General features: G+C 53.4%; 1 protein-coding gene across 2 annotated transcripts in view; it reads left to right on the top strand.

The window, feature by feature from the left end:
• The window catches only part of MED27 (mediator complex subunit 27), a 199,521-nt gene extending 181,263 nt beyond the window's left edge, over nucleotides 1-18,258 (top strand). Inside the window, exons 7-8 of one of the 2 annotated variants that reach the window (XM_065878764.1) lie at nucleotides 15,490-15,567; nucleotides 17,698-18,258. In XM_065878764.1, coding sequence (XP_065734836.1) covers nucleotides 15,490-15,567; nucleotides 17,698-17,832 — 213 coding nt within the window. In that variant the 3' untranslated portion in view covers nucleotides 17,833-18,258. The remainder of the gene's footprint in view (nucleotides 1-15,489; nucleotides 15,568-17,697) is intronic. The other variant, XM_065878765.1, reaches the window with a different exon arrangement.
• Nucleotides 18,259-18,566: the final 308 nt, after the last annotated feature.

Below are 18,566 nucleotides of genomic sequence, written 5' to 3'. Positions count from 1 at the left end.
AACAGTGGGGCAACCGGGTGAGGGGTATATGGGAACTATGTGTACCACGTTTGCAACTTTTCTGTAAATCTGAAACTAATCCGAAACTTAAAATTCATTTCAAAAAGAGGATCATAGTGTTGGCTCTTCTGACAGCCCCAGTCCTTCACCCAGCTGAGCAACCTCGATGCAGAAAGGAAAAAACAGCCTCCCTCCCTGGGCCAGAGCCTAAGGGAAAGAAGTACATAGTCACGGGCTTCACTGGTGGTGCAGTAGTGGGAGTGTGCCTGCCAGTGCAGGGGAGACGGGTTCGAGTCCTAGTCCAGGAAGATCCCACATGCCGCGGAGCAACTAAGCCCGTGTGCCACAACTAGTGAGGCTGCGCTCTGGAGATTGCACACCACAACTACTGAGCGCACGAGCCACAACTACTGAAGCCTGCGCTCCGCAGCAAGAGAAGCCACCGCAATGAGAAGCCTGCGCACCACAACGGAGAGTAGCCCCCGCTCGCCGCAACTAGAGAAAGCCCGCGTGCAGCAACGAAGACCCGACGCAGCCCCCACCCAAAAAGAAGTGTGTTGTCACGTGTGGGCTTTAGTGTAGGCAACGACGTTTTAACCTTGGCCTTCTTATCTAGGTGACCATACCCAAGGCCTTTACCTGTTCAGCTTGCATAAAGCCTCGGCCTAGTTGCTAACTTTGTCCCTGTTGACAGCTCTTATTTTCCCCCAGCAGCTGTGGCTGAAAAGCGTTCTGAGGAGAAAGAGCACTGCTCGTATCTGCATCTTGGTTCGCTCTCCCAGTGAAGAAGAACATTAACACAGTTTTGGTTTGTTTGTTTTTTTTAACCTGGTTTATCTTAGTGTCCTCTGTGGTATTTCAGTGAGTTACTTTCCGGCTCCACTAAAAACGGGCAATGACTTCGGGGGCCCCGAGCATCGCAGACCCATAACCTGGGATTTTAACAATGTCCAATTTCCATTCAGATACCCTCTATGAGGGAGGGCCTTGCCCAGGCTTGCCTTGGCAAATATCGTTTCTAATGTTCTGTGTAGTATTAAGTATTTTTGAATGCAAGCAGAAAGTTTATTAGGAAGTTGTAAAATGTGTGAAACACAGATTTGGTGAAGCATAGATTTGGAGAGAAAGTGCTATATTTTTATTCTACCACCCCTAAAAATAACCTGCCAAGCACTCTTTATATTTGTTTAAAACTACAAATGTACAGTGCAGCAGTGTTTAAAATTTGATATTGGTTAGTTGGGGAGATTTAGGAGCGCCCGCCAGTTCCCTCCTCGTAGTTTATGTAACATGTCTGAAGCAGTAAAAATGGATGAATTTGTAGAGATGGGAATTTTATCTCAACTGGTGAATGGCATGTTATCCGTATTTATGCAGAGCCCTTTCTGAGGTTCCTTTATCATCCCTCCCCTCACCTATTTTTTAACTAAATGGACGACCTCTGAGACTGACCTGTACTAGATTAAAGAACCATAATTTGGAGACAGGAGAGAGTGCTTTCTGATGAGAACAAAAGGCAGATAATGTTGAGGTCCTTTTCCTTTTTCAGGGGCAGGTAAGACTTAGTGGATTACAGAGTCCGTGCTCGTCCCTACTGAAACATTGTCCATTTGCTGTCAAATTAAGGAATATATTGGGAAATAATGTAGAAACAGAATTCAGTTTAATCCTTTATCAGTAAAGCTTTCCAACTAATCATCATTGCCTCGCAGGGGCTTGGGATCTTGTTCTTGCGGACAAGGTTGGTAAAGAAGATGAGGAATGTGGAACGTGGAATCACGATGGCGGGTGACCTCACTGGGCTTATTTCATTGTGTTAGTTTCAGGCCATGTTGTGGGTCAGAGGGCCGCCCTCCCTATTCCACAGCCAGACTGAAAGCAAAGCTGGCACCGCCGCGTTCCTTGCAGATTCTGAAGGCCTGGTCCAGTTGACAGGATGATGTTTAACATTTCAAACTCAAAATGCCAAAAGAAAAGATTAGGTGGCAACATTTCCAAACTCTGCTTTTTAGTATCGGCTTTTGCTTAGAATTCTATTTTCTTCCTGTCCACCCACTTAAATTTGAGGTGTCCTGATTGATGTTGCTTGTAGCATTTCCCAGAAAGACACTGCTTGAGAGCACAGTGGTAAACGTTCCCTTCTGCCCGTCATCAACCTGCTTACAGCCATCCAAGTAACCCGGCCCGGGGAGGCTCAGTTGTCAACCTGATCCGGAAAGACTCAACCTGGAGCAGGAGTAAAAGTGATTGGGGAAGTACAAGGTCAAGGAGGATCCTTGGTCACCGATAAGAGGTCATTTCTCGGGCAGGAAACAGTTCCCAAGTGTCCTAACCGTGTGGGTAGACGCCGGAACTGTGCCCCAGCCCCAGCTCTGAGGTGGGGACACTAGCAGCCACCGTGGCTCTGTGAGCAGCGTGGGGGCAGCTGTCTCCCCGCGTTGCTCTGCTGTAGGTAGGGCCCCAGCGCTTCCTTTCCTTGGCGCTCATTATGCGGTTGCAGTTGTGTGTGTTTTCCTGCCCACAAGTAGCAGCGGTGGCCGCCGCAGAGAGAGGCCTGATGGGAAGGCAGGGAGCCCCCCCAGGTCTCTCCCTCAAGGTGACAAAGCCGGGGGTGGGAGGGGACACTGCCTCGCAGAGCCAAGCCAAGCTTACACTCGCCTTTTTATTTCTGGAAAATAGCACCAGGCGCTGAGAGGATGGAAACACGCGCCTGTCAGATTCTCCTCGGGCTGTGCCTGGCTCCCCAGGTTAAAGACAAGCACACGAGGTCCCGTGGCAGATCCTACCGCATGAAGCTAAACGCGACCTGCCTTTTGTCTGTGACGGGGACTGTCGGCAAGCCCTTTCCCTCTTCCTCATTAGCCCCCTTCCCCGGCGGTGGAGGGCTGGGGACAGCTGGCCGTGGAGCCGCGGCTGCCGACAGGCTCCCATCATTTACCACGGTGTCCCGGAGGCTCTCCGCACTCGGTCCTAGGGCAAAGGAGCTTTTTATAGCCAGCAAGCCTCCCGCAGAGCAGATTCAGAGAATGGAACTTCGGAATAGGGGGCACCGTCTGAAAGGGCAGAATCACAAAGAGCCGGGAACGGTTTCAAGCGTGTTCGTATTTTTCTGACATTTAAACTCTGCAGGGGCGCTCACTGTTTTGATCTTTAACCTCCTAACTTCAAAACAGTGGGCATTTTCATCCAGTAACTTAGGAAGAGCCAGAGCAACTCTGCAGCTACTTTTACTCCGTTAAATCTTGGCAGGGAGGCCAAAGAAAGAGCTGGAGTGTGTGTGTGCAGCCCCAGGTGGGCAGGTGGGGACGAGAGAGATGGTGTCGGAGGGACTGGCACCTGTGTCGCAGCTCTTTCACTTGGAGGCAAAGCACAAAAGTCGTAGCTGCAGATGTCCGGTTCTTCGTCCACAGTCATTATTCTAGAGGCAGCAGAGGCAAAAGTAACCCTTTCAGTCCCGTGCAGAGCTTAGCCGTGGACAGGTGATGGATAATGTTCTGAGCAGGCCGCCACTGCTTTTTCATTCCTGTGTTCGTTCATTCGTTCATTTTTTCGCTCCCTCGTTCATGCTTCGATACAAACACTGGCCTCTGTGGGGCAGACTTTATCAAGCAGCCGGTGCTTGTCAATAGACAGGATTGCGTGAGCCCTAGAAGGACCAATTCTCTGAAATGTTGGAGACACTGAGTACCTGGCTGAAATTGAGTGCCTGCCCAAATAGTATGTGGCAGACCTAACTTGTTACTCGTTCCAAGCCCCGGGAAGGGGAGCTGTCCCCACGTGGCTGAGTGTCTGTACCTGCTCTAGCGTCGCACGTCACCAGAGGGACTCAGTCAACAGGCGTTCAGTTCTTCTCAATCTCATGCTCTAGAACATCTCAAGTTTCTTCCTGCCAGCTCACTTCCATTTCCTTCCAGAAGCCCCTCTTCCAACAGCACGGATAAGGCCCCGGAGGAGGCTGTGGTTGTGGTGAGAGCCCGAAGGCAGCGGGCCACATCTCTGTCCTTGCCCTTGGCGGTTGCCCTGCCCAGGTGAGGCCGTCGGCAGAGGCCCCCGCACCTAGAGGGGACCCCTCAGCCTGCAAAAGGGGGTCTCATGTCGTAGGAGGGCCCTTTGCTTTTTCTGGATCCCGTTGCTCTCGTGGTCCCCTTTTCTCTCAAATGCTGTCCAGCTTCCTCCAAGAGGAGAGCTTGCGTACGATGGACCGTATATGGTGGCCTTGGTGTCCTGTTTCTGTGTGTTCTGTCGCTGCCTCACACATGTGTCTTGGCAGCCCCAAGCAGAAAGCCGAGGGAGCAACTTTGACCGGTGGCAGGGCTGGGGGGCAGCTTCACGAAGGAAGAGAGGTTCCCGTCCGTGGTCTCAGTGGCGGGGCGGGGCGGGGCGTGCATGGGTGGCAACTCTGCAGGAGCCAAGCATTGGGCTGTGGACAAGCTTCGGGACAGGAAAGGCGACGGACAGTTCCAGGGTTATCCCGGAGGGCAGCCCCTTCCTAACCTGAGAGCCGGACCACACTGACAGGGCTGGGTCCACAGAAGGAAGAGGGGAGGGGACGTTGTGAAGTAGGTTAGCCCAGGTCCCTGGGAGCTGAGAAGGGCGGGGGGGCGGGGGGGTCACTCCACTCACGCTGCAGCTCAAGAGCCTTTATCACCACCTTGTCTCCTAAGGGTCGTGTTTGAAGATTCACAAGCTCCGAAACCCGGGGTAGATTTGATCACTTGTTTTCGCCTTCTGATAGCAGCACCTTCCCTCTGCAGGGCTCCCTCTACCGCTGCAGAGGGTGGCGATGACCAAGAGCCTCACGCCCCAGTTTGACGGTGAGAGTGGAGCCGGAACGCCCACTCGCCCGCCGCTGGAAGCGGTCTGTGGTTCTCTGCCATTAGGGAGGCGCAGAGCACTTGCCTTCATCTCGCAGCTTCTTTCTTCCTGAGGGGTTGCCCGAGACTCGTGTGCCCCGGGTCAGATCCCAGCCGCCGCTTCTGGGAAGCCCGGCCTCCTGCCCTCCCGGGCCCCTTCCCACCACCCCACAGGCCGCCCGCCGCTGAGGGCACCTTCCTGGCAGGATGTCTGTCTGCCCCCCCGTGAGACCCAGCGCCCTCCCTTCCCCCGTCCTGGCCGGCCTCCTGTCACGTTCCCCCCAGTGAGCGGTCTGGCAGTGGCTGGGAGCTGGGCTGTCCCGTGTTCAGACCCCAGCTGACCACTGCTCTCGGTGTGGCCTCACTTGCCTCAGTTCCCTCATCTGTAAACAGAGATCATAAGAGTACCTGCCTCACGGAATTGGCACCCCACGTTAACACCTGGGAGAGGCACAGCTGCCTCTGGAGGATCCGCCCAGCCTGCTCTCAAGGGTCCTGGGAGTTGAGGGGCTTCCCTTTGGGGCATCAGTGACATCTTGGCTGGGACTTTGAAGAGGGTCGGGTTGGAACCCCTCACGCCAAACAGAAACTCCTTTATGGAGGCCCTGTTCTGTGCCACAGGCCATGTTCTGCACTTTACAGACGAGATATCCTCCTCCTCAGACAGAGCTGGATCTCAAAGCTGTGACAAGGGGCTTGAAGCAGGATGGAGCAGCAGTGTCTGTCTCCCCCTCCCCAGTCCCAACCCAGACAGCCCTGCCCCTGGTCTCATCCCGAGCGGCACTGCCAGGCTCCGGTGGACAGTTTTAAGCCCTTCAGAGCCCATGCAAATGACTCCTTCATCAGCAGAGAAGGAAGTATTGATCCTGTCTAAGTAAATCCCTAGTCCCCCTGGACCGTGATGCTTCCTCCTTGGGCCTCTCAGCCTGCCGAACCCGTGGCACACAAATCCAGGGTACAGATTAGAGACTCCAGCTGCATAATAAAAACTAAAGCCCCATGTTTCCGCTCTCCTGGACTTTTTTCCCAGTTTTAGAAGCCAGTCTCTGCACTGCTCCCCATTGCCCCCAGCACTTTCAGGACTGGCTTCATAGCCTTCAATTTTGAAATAACCATGGTTCCTCTTTTCATGAAATGAGTACTTCTGGGGCTGTTTTAAATATTCTTCATAAAACCAGTACTCATCCTTGGAGCAGCATTGCTGGCAGGGTTGCTGTCTCCTTAAACATTTAACACACTAGGTTCACATCTTTGACTCCCAGACCCACAAAGAATTTTCTCCTTTGGAGAGATTCCTAGTGTCCCTCTCGTCAGGGGTGGGTCTGTCTTTGGCAAACCCCGGAGTAGAGACCCAAACTCTTGGATTGATCTCCTTGTATAGCATTAAAGCATATCCAGCAGATGAAAGTTTATTTATATTTCTTTGACTTGCAGGACCAGCATGTGTGCGACTAAGTAACAAATGTCTGGCTTTGCTGCCTGTTAGTTTGCGCTCCAGAGTCTCTTTGAAACCCACCGAGATGGGAAGAGGTTCCCAAGAATAGTGCTGTGCTGATCGTCTCCCTGGTTCTGAGCTCTTGGTAACTGGCCCAGAAATTGAGGACCCCGTGACATCACATCAGAGCAGCAGGTGGAGGGGGACAGGAACCTGGTGCCCCTGCCCCCTGCTGGGATTAGCATGTCCTTTTTAAAAGAACAAAGGGCTTTCACTTGACGATGGTTGGCCTGAGGGTGGAGCTCGGCACTGACGTACCCTGGGGGGGGGCGGGGCGTGCAGGCCCTGCAGTGGTGTCCACTGAAAACCTAGACCTTGAGGCGTCCAATGATCGCAGCCCCGTGCTGTTTTACCAAGGGCCAGCGCGGGGAGTGATGCGGCCAGGGTCACCCAGATAATTGGTGATGAACCCAGGACTGTACCCCGGCCTCCCGACGGCTCCGGGTCTTCTTTCCCTTTTGTTCACATTAATACAGGCCAGAGAGAAGCTCGTCTTCATAGTATGTGGAAGCAGGTATTGACTGGAGGAGAGCCAGATCTGGGTCTCTACCAGACTTCTCTTTTAAATAAGCAACTTCTAAACACTTGTGCTTAACTTTTCCTATTTATTAACCTTGCGGGACATACTTTTAATAGGCAGAGGCCCCAGCTCTCCTAGCTCAGCCAGGGAGGGCTTGGGCTTCGTGGGCTGCGTGCTGGCAGGTAAGATAATGTACTCAGTGCCGTTAGTCCGTTGCATTGGGAGGAGCGCCACCTAGCTGCTGGAGCCAGTGTCCAGGCTCAGCTCCCACCCCGCGCTGTGTGGCTGCAGTCCTGCCCCCTGGTGGTGGGAAGTGGGCAGAGACCTGCAGCGGCCCGTTCACCTGTGGTTCCCCAACACTGCTGACATCAGGATCCCCCGGGGGAACTTTTTAACAGCACAGGTCCTGGCCCCCAGCCTAGACAGCCTTCCAGAAGCTGGGGGGTGGTGCCCGGCAGCCCGCCTCCAGAGTCTGTACGCCTCACCTCTGCTGTACTGCAAGCTCTCCCCTCCAGCCTGGAAGCCCGCACAGAGTCAGGACGATGCCTACAACCTTAGTGGACTCAGGAATCCCCGAGGACAGTCCCTGGGCCACCAAGAAATACAACACATTGTTGCTTTTTAAAAGAGGAAACTGCTGGGGGGTGATAATATATTAGGAGAGTTTTGGTCCCATCCCTGCGTCTCACTGATCCTTTCTGTGTACCACCACTCTGTCCTTTGTTCTTCCCTTGTGGATAAGGAACAGTCTGTCTGGCCGCCATAAAACCCAGGCTCTGAGGGGCTGACCTTCAGCAGAAAATAGTCTTGCTGGACATGAAGCCGTTCTCTTTGCCCTCACAGCTCAAGGAGGGCCCAGGTGGGAAGAAGAGTGGGCTCTGTATGCCAAAGCCATCACTACAACAGCGGGATTTCCCCCTTTTCTTAGCACACCCCACCCCCTTAGGCTGTACTTTTGATCTGCCTTGAGTAGTATGCCTGCCCACCTGACTTAACACTGCCGGCTTTCATTTGCCCGTTTCCTCCTGTCATTCTGCGAGGCAGGGAGACTCACTCAGTCTTGAGATCTTCTTGAGGGTCCTGCGTCGGGATGGGTTCAGGGTAGGTGGTTGAGTAAGATGGCAGAAGCTTTTGGTAGTGAGGCAGAGGGACAGCTGTGTACGTGGTAAGAGCTGAGGTGTAAGCGAACGGACTTGGGACTGAGTCCCACCTCTACCCTAAGAGTCTTGCGGTCCGTTCCCTAGTAGGGAGGAGATGGCCTCATGTGCCACCTTCCCACACACTGCCACAGCCTCTGTCCCCCGAAGGCCTAGGGCCCTGCTCTGCTGCTTGGCTTGGGCAGGTCACTTAACCTCCCTGTGACTTTGCTCCCTCACTTGGAGTGGAAGTTGTCTTCCATTTGTAGTGCCATCACAAGGTTGTGGGGATGGTGAGGAAAAGATAGGATGACTCCCATTTGGTGGGTGTTTGCCATTTGTCAAGCACTGTTCAAGCACTTTCCCTGCACTGACCCATTTAATCGTTGTCCAAGGTCACCCGGCTCTTAAGTGACTGCAAATTCCTGCAGTCTGGCCCCAAAGCCCAGGCTCCTCACTGGGCCGCGTGGTGTAGACCAGCCCTCGCTCAGAGCTGGTGCTCAGTAGACGTCGACTTGGAAACCTGCCATTAGCGCAGGCGGTTGCATTAGGGTTCAGCTAAAATAACTCCTGACCTCCGAAGGACCCTCTAGGCGTCAGAAGCTCTTTGCACACAGTATGGTGGAGGAGTTTTGGGGACGTGTTTTGACTGGAGTCTTCTTCTTCAGTGTGTTGACCGGCAGCTGTTCCAAGGTCTCTTGAAAGATTCCTTTCTCCCTTTCCGAGCTGGGTTCCCCATCAGTTTGGGTGCTGGAAGACCTTCTTTCTCTGCCTCTTTGAGCCTGGAGGAGAGGGAATTTCAGTAAGCCCTGGTTGGTGGTGGAGAAAACTGAAAGTAAGTTTCATAAAGCAAAGTGGGTGTGTTGGCAGCAATAGAAATGCCACCCTCCTTTAAGTAAATAAATCACCTGCAGTCCAGCCTTGGGACGGGGTTGAGGGGGAGGAGGTGCCCACCCCAGACGAAGCCAGAGCATCTGCAGTTTTTCTTTGCCTTGAGATGAAACGGGACATTTCTTGGCGAAGTCCCCAGTGTCTGCGTACTCCTTGGAGTCGCCCTGTTTTTCTGTGCGCGCCCTCTTCCCGCCCTTGCTGGTTTCAGCACAGTCTCCGGCCCCGGCCTCTCCCCCCCACCCCACTCCTCTTTGCCGCATCCCCTGTCTCCCTGGCTGATTGTTAACTTTCATGTCTTCTCCTCCCTCTTTCCTTGGGTTCGCCATCTGCTTTGATCTTTTCGGAGCTCTTTTCAAACCAGCACTCACTGGTGGATGAATGGCCTCCCTTTCTCGGGAGCATTAGTGCCCTTCTGTGGCCTCAGCTGCCAGACAGGGAGGCTTTCATCTCCCAGGGGAATCTCATTAGCTCAGCATCACAATGGGACCCGAACCGAGGCCAGACTGGTCCAGAGTCGATTTAAATTAGTTAATAGCAATTTTTTGTTGTTGCCCCAGGCCTGTTTTTTCCCACATCTTGGATGCTGAGCAAAAAAAAAACAACTTTGTTGTTGAAAAGCGGGAAACAAAAAAATATTGAAGGTGGAATGCTTTGACAAAAAGGAAGATCATTGCAGGTGAATTTCTCCAACATCTGACAACCATGTCTTACCTGCTGCTTTGGAGTTCAGCCACGGGAACCTGAAAACCAGTCGGGGGAAGTTTGGGAGGGAGGGAGGGAAAACGTAAGAGCAAATTAGCTTTGTTTCCTTCTATTAAAATATTTCTGTAATTGGCGATGGGAAGTTGAAGAAACTAAACGATCATGTCGCCACTAGAAAAAGCTGCCACCATTTGGCAATTAAGAGAACATACTGGGCCTTTTGAAGACAGAGGCTGAATTTGGCCAGGTTGCCCGCCCAGTCATGTACAAACTGATTCCGTGCCCTGCCTGGGAGCCAGATGCCAAAACAGAGCTTTGGTGCGTGACTCCAGCCGTTTCTGGAGAAGGACGTTTTCTAGCTAATTCCGTTTTTTCTGCTCTTGAGAAGCCTGTTACCCAGCAGCCACATTTGCAGGTCTAACCTGCACCTGGCAGTGGGCCTCTGGCTTGCCTTAGACTTTGGGGCTGGGAGGTGGTGGGCAGATGGCACCGGGGCCCCTGGGACGTGCGCCTGTATCAGCAAACCGGAGAGCTGGCCAGGGTGTCTTAGGAGGGAGGCGGTGTAGGCTTGGGCCTGCGGGGTCTGGGCCCACGTACCCATTGCCGCTCGCCAGCTGTGTGGCCCGGGGCATCTTCCCAAGCTCTGTAAGTCCCCATTTCCTCGTCTCTAAAATGGACCCAGGGGAGCACCCGCCTCAGCTACTGTGGGGATTGAATGAGCGGGACACAGACATCATAAGCTCTCATTAATGTGGCTCCCATAGGTTAATAAAATTATCCCGCAGTCCTGAAGGAGCACCTTTCAGAAGGAAGGAAAACCCTACCAATCCACCGCCACCCGCTGTGAAAATACTTCACCACTACCACGCCCAGCCCCTCCTTCCACAGCACCATTATGAAATTTGGGTAGTATGGTTCATTGTGACTCATGAAAAAGACAAGATCTCCTTTGGGTTTGTAGTCCTTTGTGTCGTGCCCCAGAATGAAGTGCCTTTTCCCTGTAGGGCCCAGAATCCTCAGCCCCCTGAGCGGCCCGTGGCCCCTCCTCCGCAGCAGGGGCAGGCCTGGGGTCTGTTAGAAGTGCCCGGTCTCAGCTCCACCCCACACCTACGGTAGCAGGATCCCCAGGGGATCTGGGTGCCAAGTAACAGTTGCATCTTTCTGCATTTTAGCATCGCTGAGAATAGCTGGAGAGGCCGGCTTGATTTCTGGGCCCCAACCCAGAGATTCCGATTCCAGGTCTACACTGGGGCCCAAGAACTCACATTTCCAGCGCGTTCTTAGGTGATGCTGCTGCTACTGGTCCATGAACCACATTTCACGCGGCCCCAATTCTGGAGGCTTCCTAGGTCGCAGCTTGGACTTGTGTGTGCCGCCACTTACGGGACCCGTGGACCTGGCAAAGGCCATGGCTCATCTTTTAGACGGGAAATGAATAATCCAAGGAGGGTACAGTATTTCGGTCTGAAGAGGAGAGAGAAGGCTACTGTAACAAACAGACCTCATAGTTTTTCTTGTTCAAACAGTAAACGTTTATTTCTTGCTCCCACCATACCCCCATCCCGAGCTGTCGGAGGGCTGGGTTCCACGCAATCACTCGGGGGCCCGACTTCACGGAAGCTCTGCCACTCTGCAGATGCACCGTCTGAGGGTGTGGCTCCCAGCACTGCAGGGGGAGGGGGGTTTTGGAGGGCCCACATCTGCTCTTCACCATCTCCTGTGGAAGTAGCACACGCCCCTTCCGCTTCCTGATGCTTCCGTCAGAACTAGCCCCATGGCCCAACTCCAGGAGAGACCAGAAAGTTCCCCCGTGCCAGGAAGGAGGGAAGAACCGGCCAGTGAACCCCAGCAACTCCCAGCAGATGGAAGGTCAAGATTCCCAGCAGAGTAAGGGTAGACCAGGGTCCAGCGTCCTTAGCTCCTGTCTCCCACTCTCCACCCCGCTAAGGCCCTTGTCTCCGTCCCCAAACCTCACATGAGCCAGTCTCCCTGGACGTCTCAGAGACAGAAGGGATCATCCGTTCAGTCAACACACGACTCGAAAACCTCTGTGTCAGGCACTAGGCAGACATGGTGTCTCGCCTCTCAGAGTTCACAGCCAAGTTAGGGAAACTGACACTAAACCCAAACTGCAAAAAAAAAAAAAAAAAATTATACAAGCTCAGTTGTGAGGAATGCTATGAAAGACAAGGTCTGAGTAAAGGGACATGACCCGCTCAGGAAGCACAGGGATCTAGACCAGGCCCAGAAAGAGGAAGAGGAGCCAAGCAGGGGGAGGGGAGGGGAGGGGGGAAGAGGGAGGGGATGGGAGGGGAGAGGAGGAGGGAGGGGAGGGGAGAGGAGGAGGGAGGAGAGGAGAGGGGAGAGGAGGAGGGAGGAGAGGAGAGGGGAGAGGAGGAGGGAGGAGAGGGGAGAGGAGGAGGGAGGGGAGGGGAGAGGAGGAGGGAGGGGAGGGGAGAGGAGGAGGGAGGAGAGGAGAGGGGAGAGGAGGAGGGAGGGGAGGGGAGGGAGGGGAGGAGGTGGAGCACAGGGAGCTGAAACGTTCTCAGAAGTGGGAGGGGGTAGGGAGAGGAGGCGGGACCAGGTCCTGCACGTCTGCACTTTTGGATTCTACCCTGAGTGCATTCACATGCTCTGAAAGGGTTTTCAGTGGGGAAGTGACATGGTTAGATTTACAGCTTAGTAATAATAATCACTAATATTTATTGAACAGCATGCACACGTTATTTTATTTAATCCTCACAATTATCCCAGGTGATGGGTAATGTTTGTTATTATCACGCTGTTCCAGATGGGAAAACTGCAGCTAAGAAAGATGAAGTAACTTGCCCAAGGTGGCATTGCTGGAAGAGGTAGAGCCAGAGTTTACACCTCCAGAGCCACAGACTTGACCCCTTGCCACAGAACACCCCCTCTGGGTGCCACAGCCAGAGGAAACCAGTTGGGGCTCTTCTGGTCATCCCGACAGGAAGAGGCGGAAGCTTAGACAGTGGACTTGGAAAAAGTAGAGGGATTCCAGATAAATGAGCTATAATGCAAGAGGCTGCTTGAGTACGAGTGGGAGGAAAAGCCCAGGTTTCCAGCTTAGGCTGCTGAGTGGATGGCCGGTCATTGCTGAAAACAAACACAGGAGGAACAGGTCTGAAAGAGCGCCTTAGATGCCCCTGTAATTAACATGATGCCTTGGCTGGCTTAGCACCGTGCAGCCAGGAGAGGTCAAGTCCAGAGGCCAGCTAAGGAAGGGAGGGGTAGATGAGCACAGGTTTGCCCCGCCAGGCACCCAGCGAACAGGAGGATGAGGGGCAGAGATGCTTGGCGCTGTTTGGGTAAAGGCCCTAAAATCCACAGGCCACAGGTGCCAGGCAGGTAGCACGAGGGAAGCGGGCTGGGTGTGAGACTGGGCACACAGAGCGGACTGCAGGTACCTGCCCTGCCCAGAGGCACTGCCCCTCCTTATCTCCCGCTGATGGTGGCCACTTGGATCCGTGGGGGCCAGTGGGCAGGGCCAGGACACAGTCACAGGGCCCATCATATGGTTGGACTGATTTAATCTTCATTAGCAACCCATCAGGCAGGTGCACTGTTACTGCCCCCAGATCTTCCAATGTGTTGAGAAGCCGAGGATCCAAGTTAGGGGACATTTTCTGAATTTTAAACGTTGGTCATCCGTGCTTAAAATTGTAAAAAGAAAACATGCAAACAAAGCCTCCCAGCCTCGGACGTGGCCTCTGGGCGATCCGTGTGTTTGGGAAATCGGGCCCCAGGCCAGGTGCCCGAGGTGCCAGAATGGACGGATCTAGCCTCGTCCAGGGACTGGAGATGGATCCTCTGCATCTTGGGAAAGGAGCACTGCCGCAGCTGCGGGACAGCGGACACACGCACACCTGCTCTGCGCGCTTGTATGCAGGGTGGGGCTTCTAAGAGGCTTGTAGAATAAACAGTAGGGGCAGGAGAAGGAATTCTCTGGAAACTTGGCTTTTTCTGTAACGGCACATGTGATTTGTAAGGAATGTCTTATCAGCCTATAAATGGCACTTGTGTGGGTTTTTTTTTTTTTTTTTTTTAGCAAGGCATCTTGATGGGTAAGAACCAGGCTTTCAGCAGGTATCATCGGGGCCCAGTTTGCTTTGCTGCATTTTGTAGCCGTTCATTTCACCCCACCAATCACTACCCGCCATTTTGCCAAGTTATCATTCTACTGTTTTTTTTTTTTTTTTTAAGCATTGCTCATTTTAGAAAGCTGTCTGTCAAAAACGCTTAAAATAAAAACAGTCTTTGCACTTGAAGGAATAAGTGCCATTTATCTTGAAAGTCATTTGGGTAAGAATTTCTCAGCAATGTTGGATATGTGAACCGTTGCTGTATTTGCAAGAAAGCCAGTACAGGTGTTTCTGGTATGCGGCCTTTGATGAGTGGCCATTTTTAAGTTATATGTATTGAGCACCTGCTAGATGCCAGGTGATATTCTAGGCCTTGGGGACACAGCATGAACTGGATGAGCGTGATCCCTGCCTGCACAGAGCTGATCGTCCAGTGGGGTTCACCAGCCGCCAGGCAGGCCATGAAAGTCCAGAAGGAAAGAGGGCCAGTCCAGGGGCCGGGGAGAGCAGAAGAGAGGGGGCAGGCAGGCCTGAGGCACGGCTGGAGGGTAAGCACTTCACGTGCATGGCCATTTTATCCCAGGGGAAATCGCATTTTAGACGTTCGGTGAACTGGGGAGCCTGCATCCTCTTCAAGGTGTAGCCTCTGGCCTTGGGTGTGGACACACAGCTGGACTAATTTCTGGATCATTTGCAGCTCCCTGTGCGGGACCTGGACCAGCCCTGCTGGTTTCCACCTGGTCAGTTTGCTTAACTGCTGCCAAAGCCCGTCAGCACACCGTGTTCACTCTTGTTCACAAAGTTAATCATTTTATCGGGGGTGGGGGGGGGGGGTTGTTTCGTTTTGCTTTTTGACCACAACATTTGTAATGGCAAGACCCCCCCTAATGAACTATCAAATTAGGAATAATCTGTTAATTTGGTGATGGATGGCAGGCCTTAGCAATCCATGGTGTCATCATATTTCAGAACTACAGGGGATCTTAGACGAACCCTTTGCCTTTCAGGAGGGACACTGAGACCCAGAGGGATCGAGTAGTTGGATCAGGTCAGCAGACAGCTGGGACTTAAACCTAGTGCACGTTGTTATCTGGTCCCCAGATGCCTGTAGTGAATTTAAAGCAGTCATGCCCTTGGCCCTGCTGGGGGAGTTATGGGTCAGTGGGTATGGCCCAGTAGACCACAGCTTTCAGGGAGCTGGTCAGACAGGGGACCACACTGGGAGTGACACGGTTTTTCAGAAAGGTAACAGCAGGATCTGTGAGGCCTCAGGGAGAGATCATCAGAAATGATCAGGGTCACAGTCACAGAATCTGTATGGCTACAAATTATGAGCCAGAATGGAAATTAAAGGAAGTAGAAAGCCGTTACGCCGGCAGGAAAACTGTTCCCGGGTAAAGATGAAGTCGAATATGGACAGTTGGAAACGAGCCTCTGCGTCCAGGTGGTGTTTCATGCAGTGGCGGGGCTTATAAAGCCGACTGTGATCTGCCATCTCTTTACCTCTCCGCTGACGTCTGGCCACGCCTCTCTCAGGTGCCGCAGCCTGTCTGGAGTTGCTGGAAGTTTCCACACTTCGCTTGCTTCCGGGCCTGACTACCTGTGTCCTGTCTGCTTACAACGCATCTCCCCTCCCTTCCCTGCCCCCAACTTTGCTAACTAATTTTCAACCTTCAGATTTTATTAGATGTCTTTTCCTCCACGAGACGTCATATAAAAAGAGCGCCTTCATCTTGTTTTCTCTGTGCTGGTTCCGAGTAGCTCTAACCCAGGTATTGTCCTTGGTTCCCAGGTGACGGACCATGCCACCACCGCCCTGCTCCACTACCAGCTGCCCCAGATGCCCGACGTCGTGGTCCGATCCTTCATGGTAAGTGGCTTAAGGAGTCAAATCCTTGAGCCTTGGCTCCTTAAGTGAGAACAGGCAGCTCGGAAGGTAGCTGGACCGTCTTTAGCTTGCAAGGGCCTCGCAGGGGGGAGACGGTCCAGTTTGGAAATGATGCTTCCTTTCAACTGGGAAGAGATCTAGGAGAAACCATGTCCTGCTTAATTAGCTGGTGTTTCCTATCATTGCCGAACACATGGTGGTTTCAGAAGTGACCTTCCAGCACAGTTTCCAACGTTGATTTAATCAGTAGGTATTTATCGAGCTCCTGATCTGTGCTGGGCCCTGTGCTTGGCGCTGAGCAGGTACCGTGACACCGTTCCTCCAGGACCCCTACTCCTTAGACTTCCAGGTCAGAGCTCAGGATGGGGAGTGACCCAGAAACAGCCATCCCCCCGGTGTACTGGGGTCGGCTCCCACCAGCTCTCGTTTAATGTTCAGAATTTCTCGAGCTGGTTGTTCGGCCATCGGTGACTTGACATTGAACCAGGATATTCACGTGCTGGAGATCGGTCCTGCACGTCAGGACTCCCTCTGCCCCCGGCTCCCACCTGGAGCCAATTCATTGATTGATCACATGCCCTCCAGTCCGTCTCAGCAGGGCCAACAACTGGCCCCACCGTATCCTGGCAGACGTGGCCAGCTGTTTCAGTGCCACGCTGACGGGGCTTCGTGCTCTCACGTCGCTAGGCTCCGTCTCTCCCTGCCGCTAACGCTCCCATCTCAAGTCCGGCCGGTAAGGCTGCCCCATCTCAACTCCGGCCGGTAAGGCTGCCCCATGTCAACTCCGGCCAGTAAGGCTGCCCGTTAGAGAACATACTCGGCAAATGGGCCCGTCAGCAGGCGCTGCTCAGTGCCGACATCCAGGCGGAGTTCCGCGCGTCCGATCCACCTCGTCACGTTTGCTGCTGCAGTTAAGCTTCTAGGAGCCTGTAGTTCATTTCTCAGAAAATACAGCCCGGCTCATTGATGGGCTCACACGCTGGGAAGGCTGAAGAAGCAGACCTGGGGCTCAGCGGAGCCGTCGCACAGAGGCGCTCTCGTGTAGAGAGAACTGTTTCAGTTGGCTATCTCTAGCGGGCACTTCCTTTTTGGACGGATCGAAAGACTTGCTCTTTAACCTGACATGTGGTAATGCCCAGTTCCCCTTTGGTAACTGACTTTGGGGTTTAGGAAGAATAAATAGTTTGACTGAATGATCCACTGACATCCTCATGTTTATTGCCAAAACCTTGAACCCTAGCCTCTGGAAGGGGGACAGGGTGGGTGAGCCACGGTCTGCCACCAGGAAGGCAGCTGGCTGAAGCAGAAGCGTTTGTATCCGTCCACTCGGCCGACCGCTCCAAAGAGCAGTTTCCTCTTGCCTGATTCAGGAGGATGTTAAATGACAAGATTCGCACACCCCCGTCACAGCGGGAGCTCGCCTCACTCGCTGGCCCATTGCTGTGGGCTTGGGTTGGTACGGTTGTGAGTCTCCTTGAGTTTGAGAATTGAGTTATGAGAGTCTCACCCTTATGTATGATGCCCGAAGGACCTCTGCACTCTGAACCCCTCCGGTGCGTACTTGCCATTCATTATGTTATTTGGTGGCACCAGGTTGTCCCTGCCCTCCCCCCAGGTGTGTCGGGCCACGCTGTGACAGCGAGTGGTGACCTCTGAAACCAGATCAGAAGGAAGGCACGTTGACCTTAGTGGGGAATTCTCCACTCACCCTCTCTCCGCACGTGTCTGTGGCCACCTCTGGGTGGTGAACAAGGAGAGGATCGATGCTGACGTTCGGGACTCAGAGGAAATGTGGTTATGCCCCCGCCGGGCCGTGAGGTTGTGCCGTGGTTCACGGCTGCTCCTCCGGGAGTGCCGCCTGCCTGAGAGTAGGGATTTCTATTTTAAAATCCCCTTAGTTGGGAGGGGCCCGGGGCACCAGGACTGAGCATCGGCAGTGCTGTGACCTTGTGGGTTCTGCACAGAGTTTGCTGAAAAGTCACAGGGCGCCTCTTGGGGGTCACAGCCAACTCAGGCTCTCTATCCTGGTGATGGTTAGGCTTGACAGGAAGGATGACATCCGAAGCACCCGGATCCCATTTCTGTCATTTCTCTCCTCACTTCTCTTTTTAGACCTGGTTAAGAAGTTACATAAAGCTGTTCCAGGCCCCGTGCCAGCGCTGCGGGAAGTTTCTGCAAGATGGCCTTCCCCCGACGTGGAGGGATTTCCGAACCCTCGAAGCCTTCCACGACACCTGCCGGCAGTAACCCTTCCCCAGCCCCGGGCCAGCCCACAGACCCCCATCCAGCACCTTCCCAGACAAGCCCTCAGTCATAGCGATGGCTCAGACGTGTCTTTGCAGCCCGGATAGCAGTACCGCCGCCCGCTCGCTTCCGCAAAACAGCATGTCGTGCGCTAAGGCCGAGCTTCTTGAAGAGCAGACTCCGTCTCTGTCAATGGGACTGTTGTACACCTGAGCTGGCGTGTGGAAGGCAAAGGGACCGTCTTAGGACTCACTATAAGGAAGTTAGACAGCATGTTCTCCCGTATATGTTCGCAGTACTAGTCCATCGACCCGCCTGGATCCGTGTTCTAAGTCGTTTTATAGTTGGAATGAGCCTTTGTGTCGTGCTCAGTTTTTTGTTTTGTTCCATAACTTATTTTTATAAGCAATAAACCGTTTGTACCCAGGACAAGGCTTTGTCTCCAGTTTCTTAAAGTACCTTTTACATTCAGTTCCGTGAACATGTGAGCAGATCTGGGCCTTTTGAAGGAAAAATAACTTAGTAATGTCTGCGTTTGAAATAATTCTTTTATTTATTTTTTTTTTTTTTTGCGGTACACGGGCCTCTCACTGTTGTGGTCTCTCCCGTTGCGGAGCGCAGGCTCAGCGGCCATGGCTCACGGGCCCAGCCGCTCCGCGGCATGTGGGATCTTCCCGGACCGGGGCACGAACCCGTGTCCCCTGCGTCGGCAGGCGGACTCTCAACCACTGCGCCAC

The sequence above is a fragment of the Phocoena phocoena genome, chromosome 6 (genome assembly GCF_963924675.1).
Source record: "Phocoena phocoena chromosome 6, mPhoPho1.1, whole genome shotgun sequence".
Classification (NCBI taxonomy): domain Eukaryota; kingdom Metazoa; phylum Chordata; class Mammalia; order Artiodactyla; family Phocoenidae; genus Phocoena; species Phocoena phocoena.
Note: the sequence above shows the minus strand (reverse complement) of the source record. Positions and strands in the feature narration are given on the sequence as shown.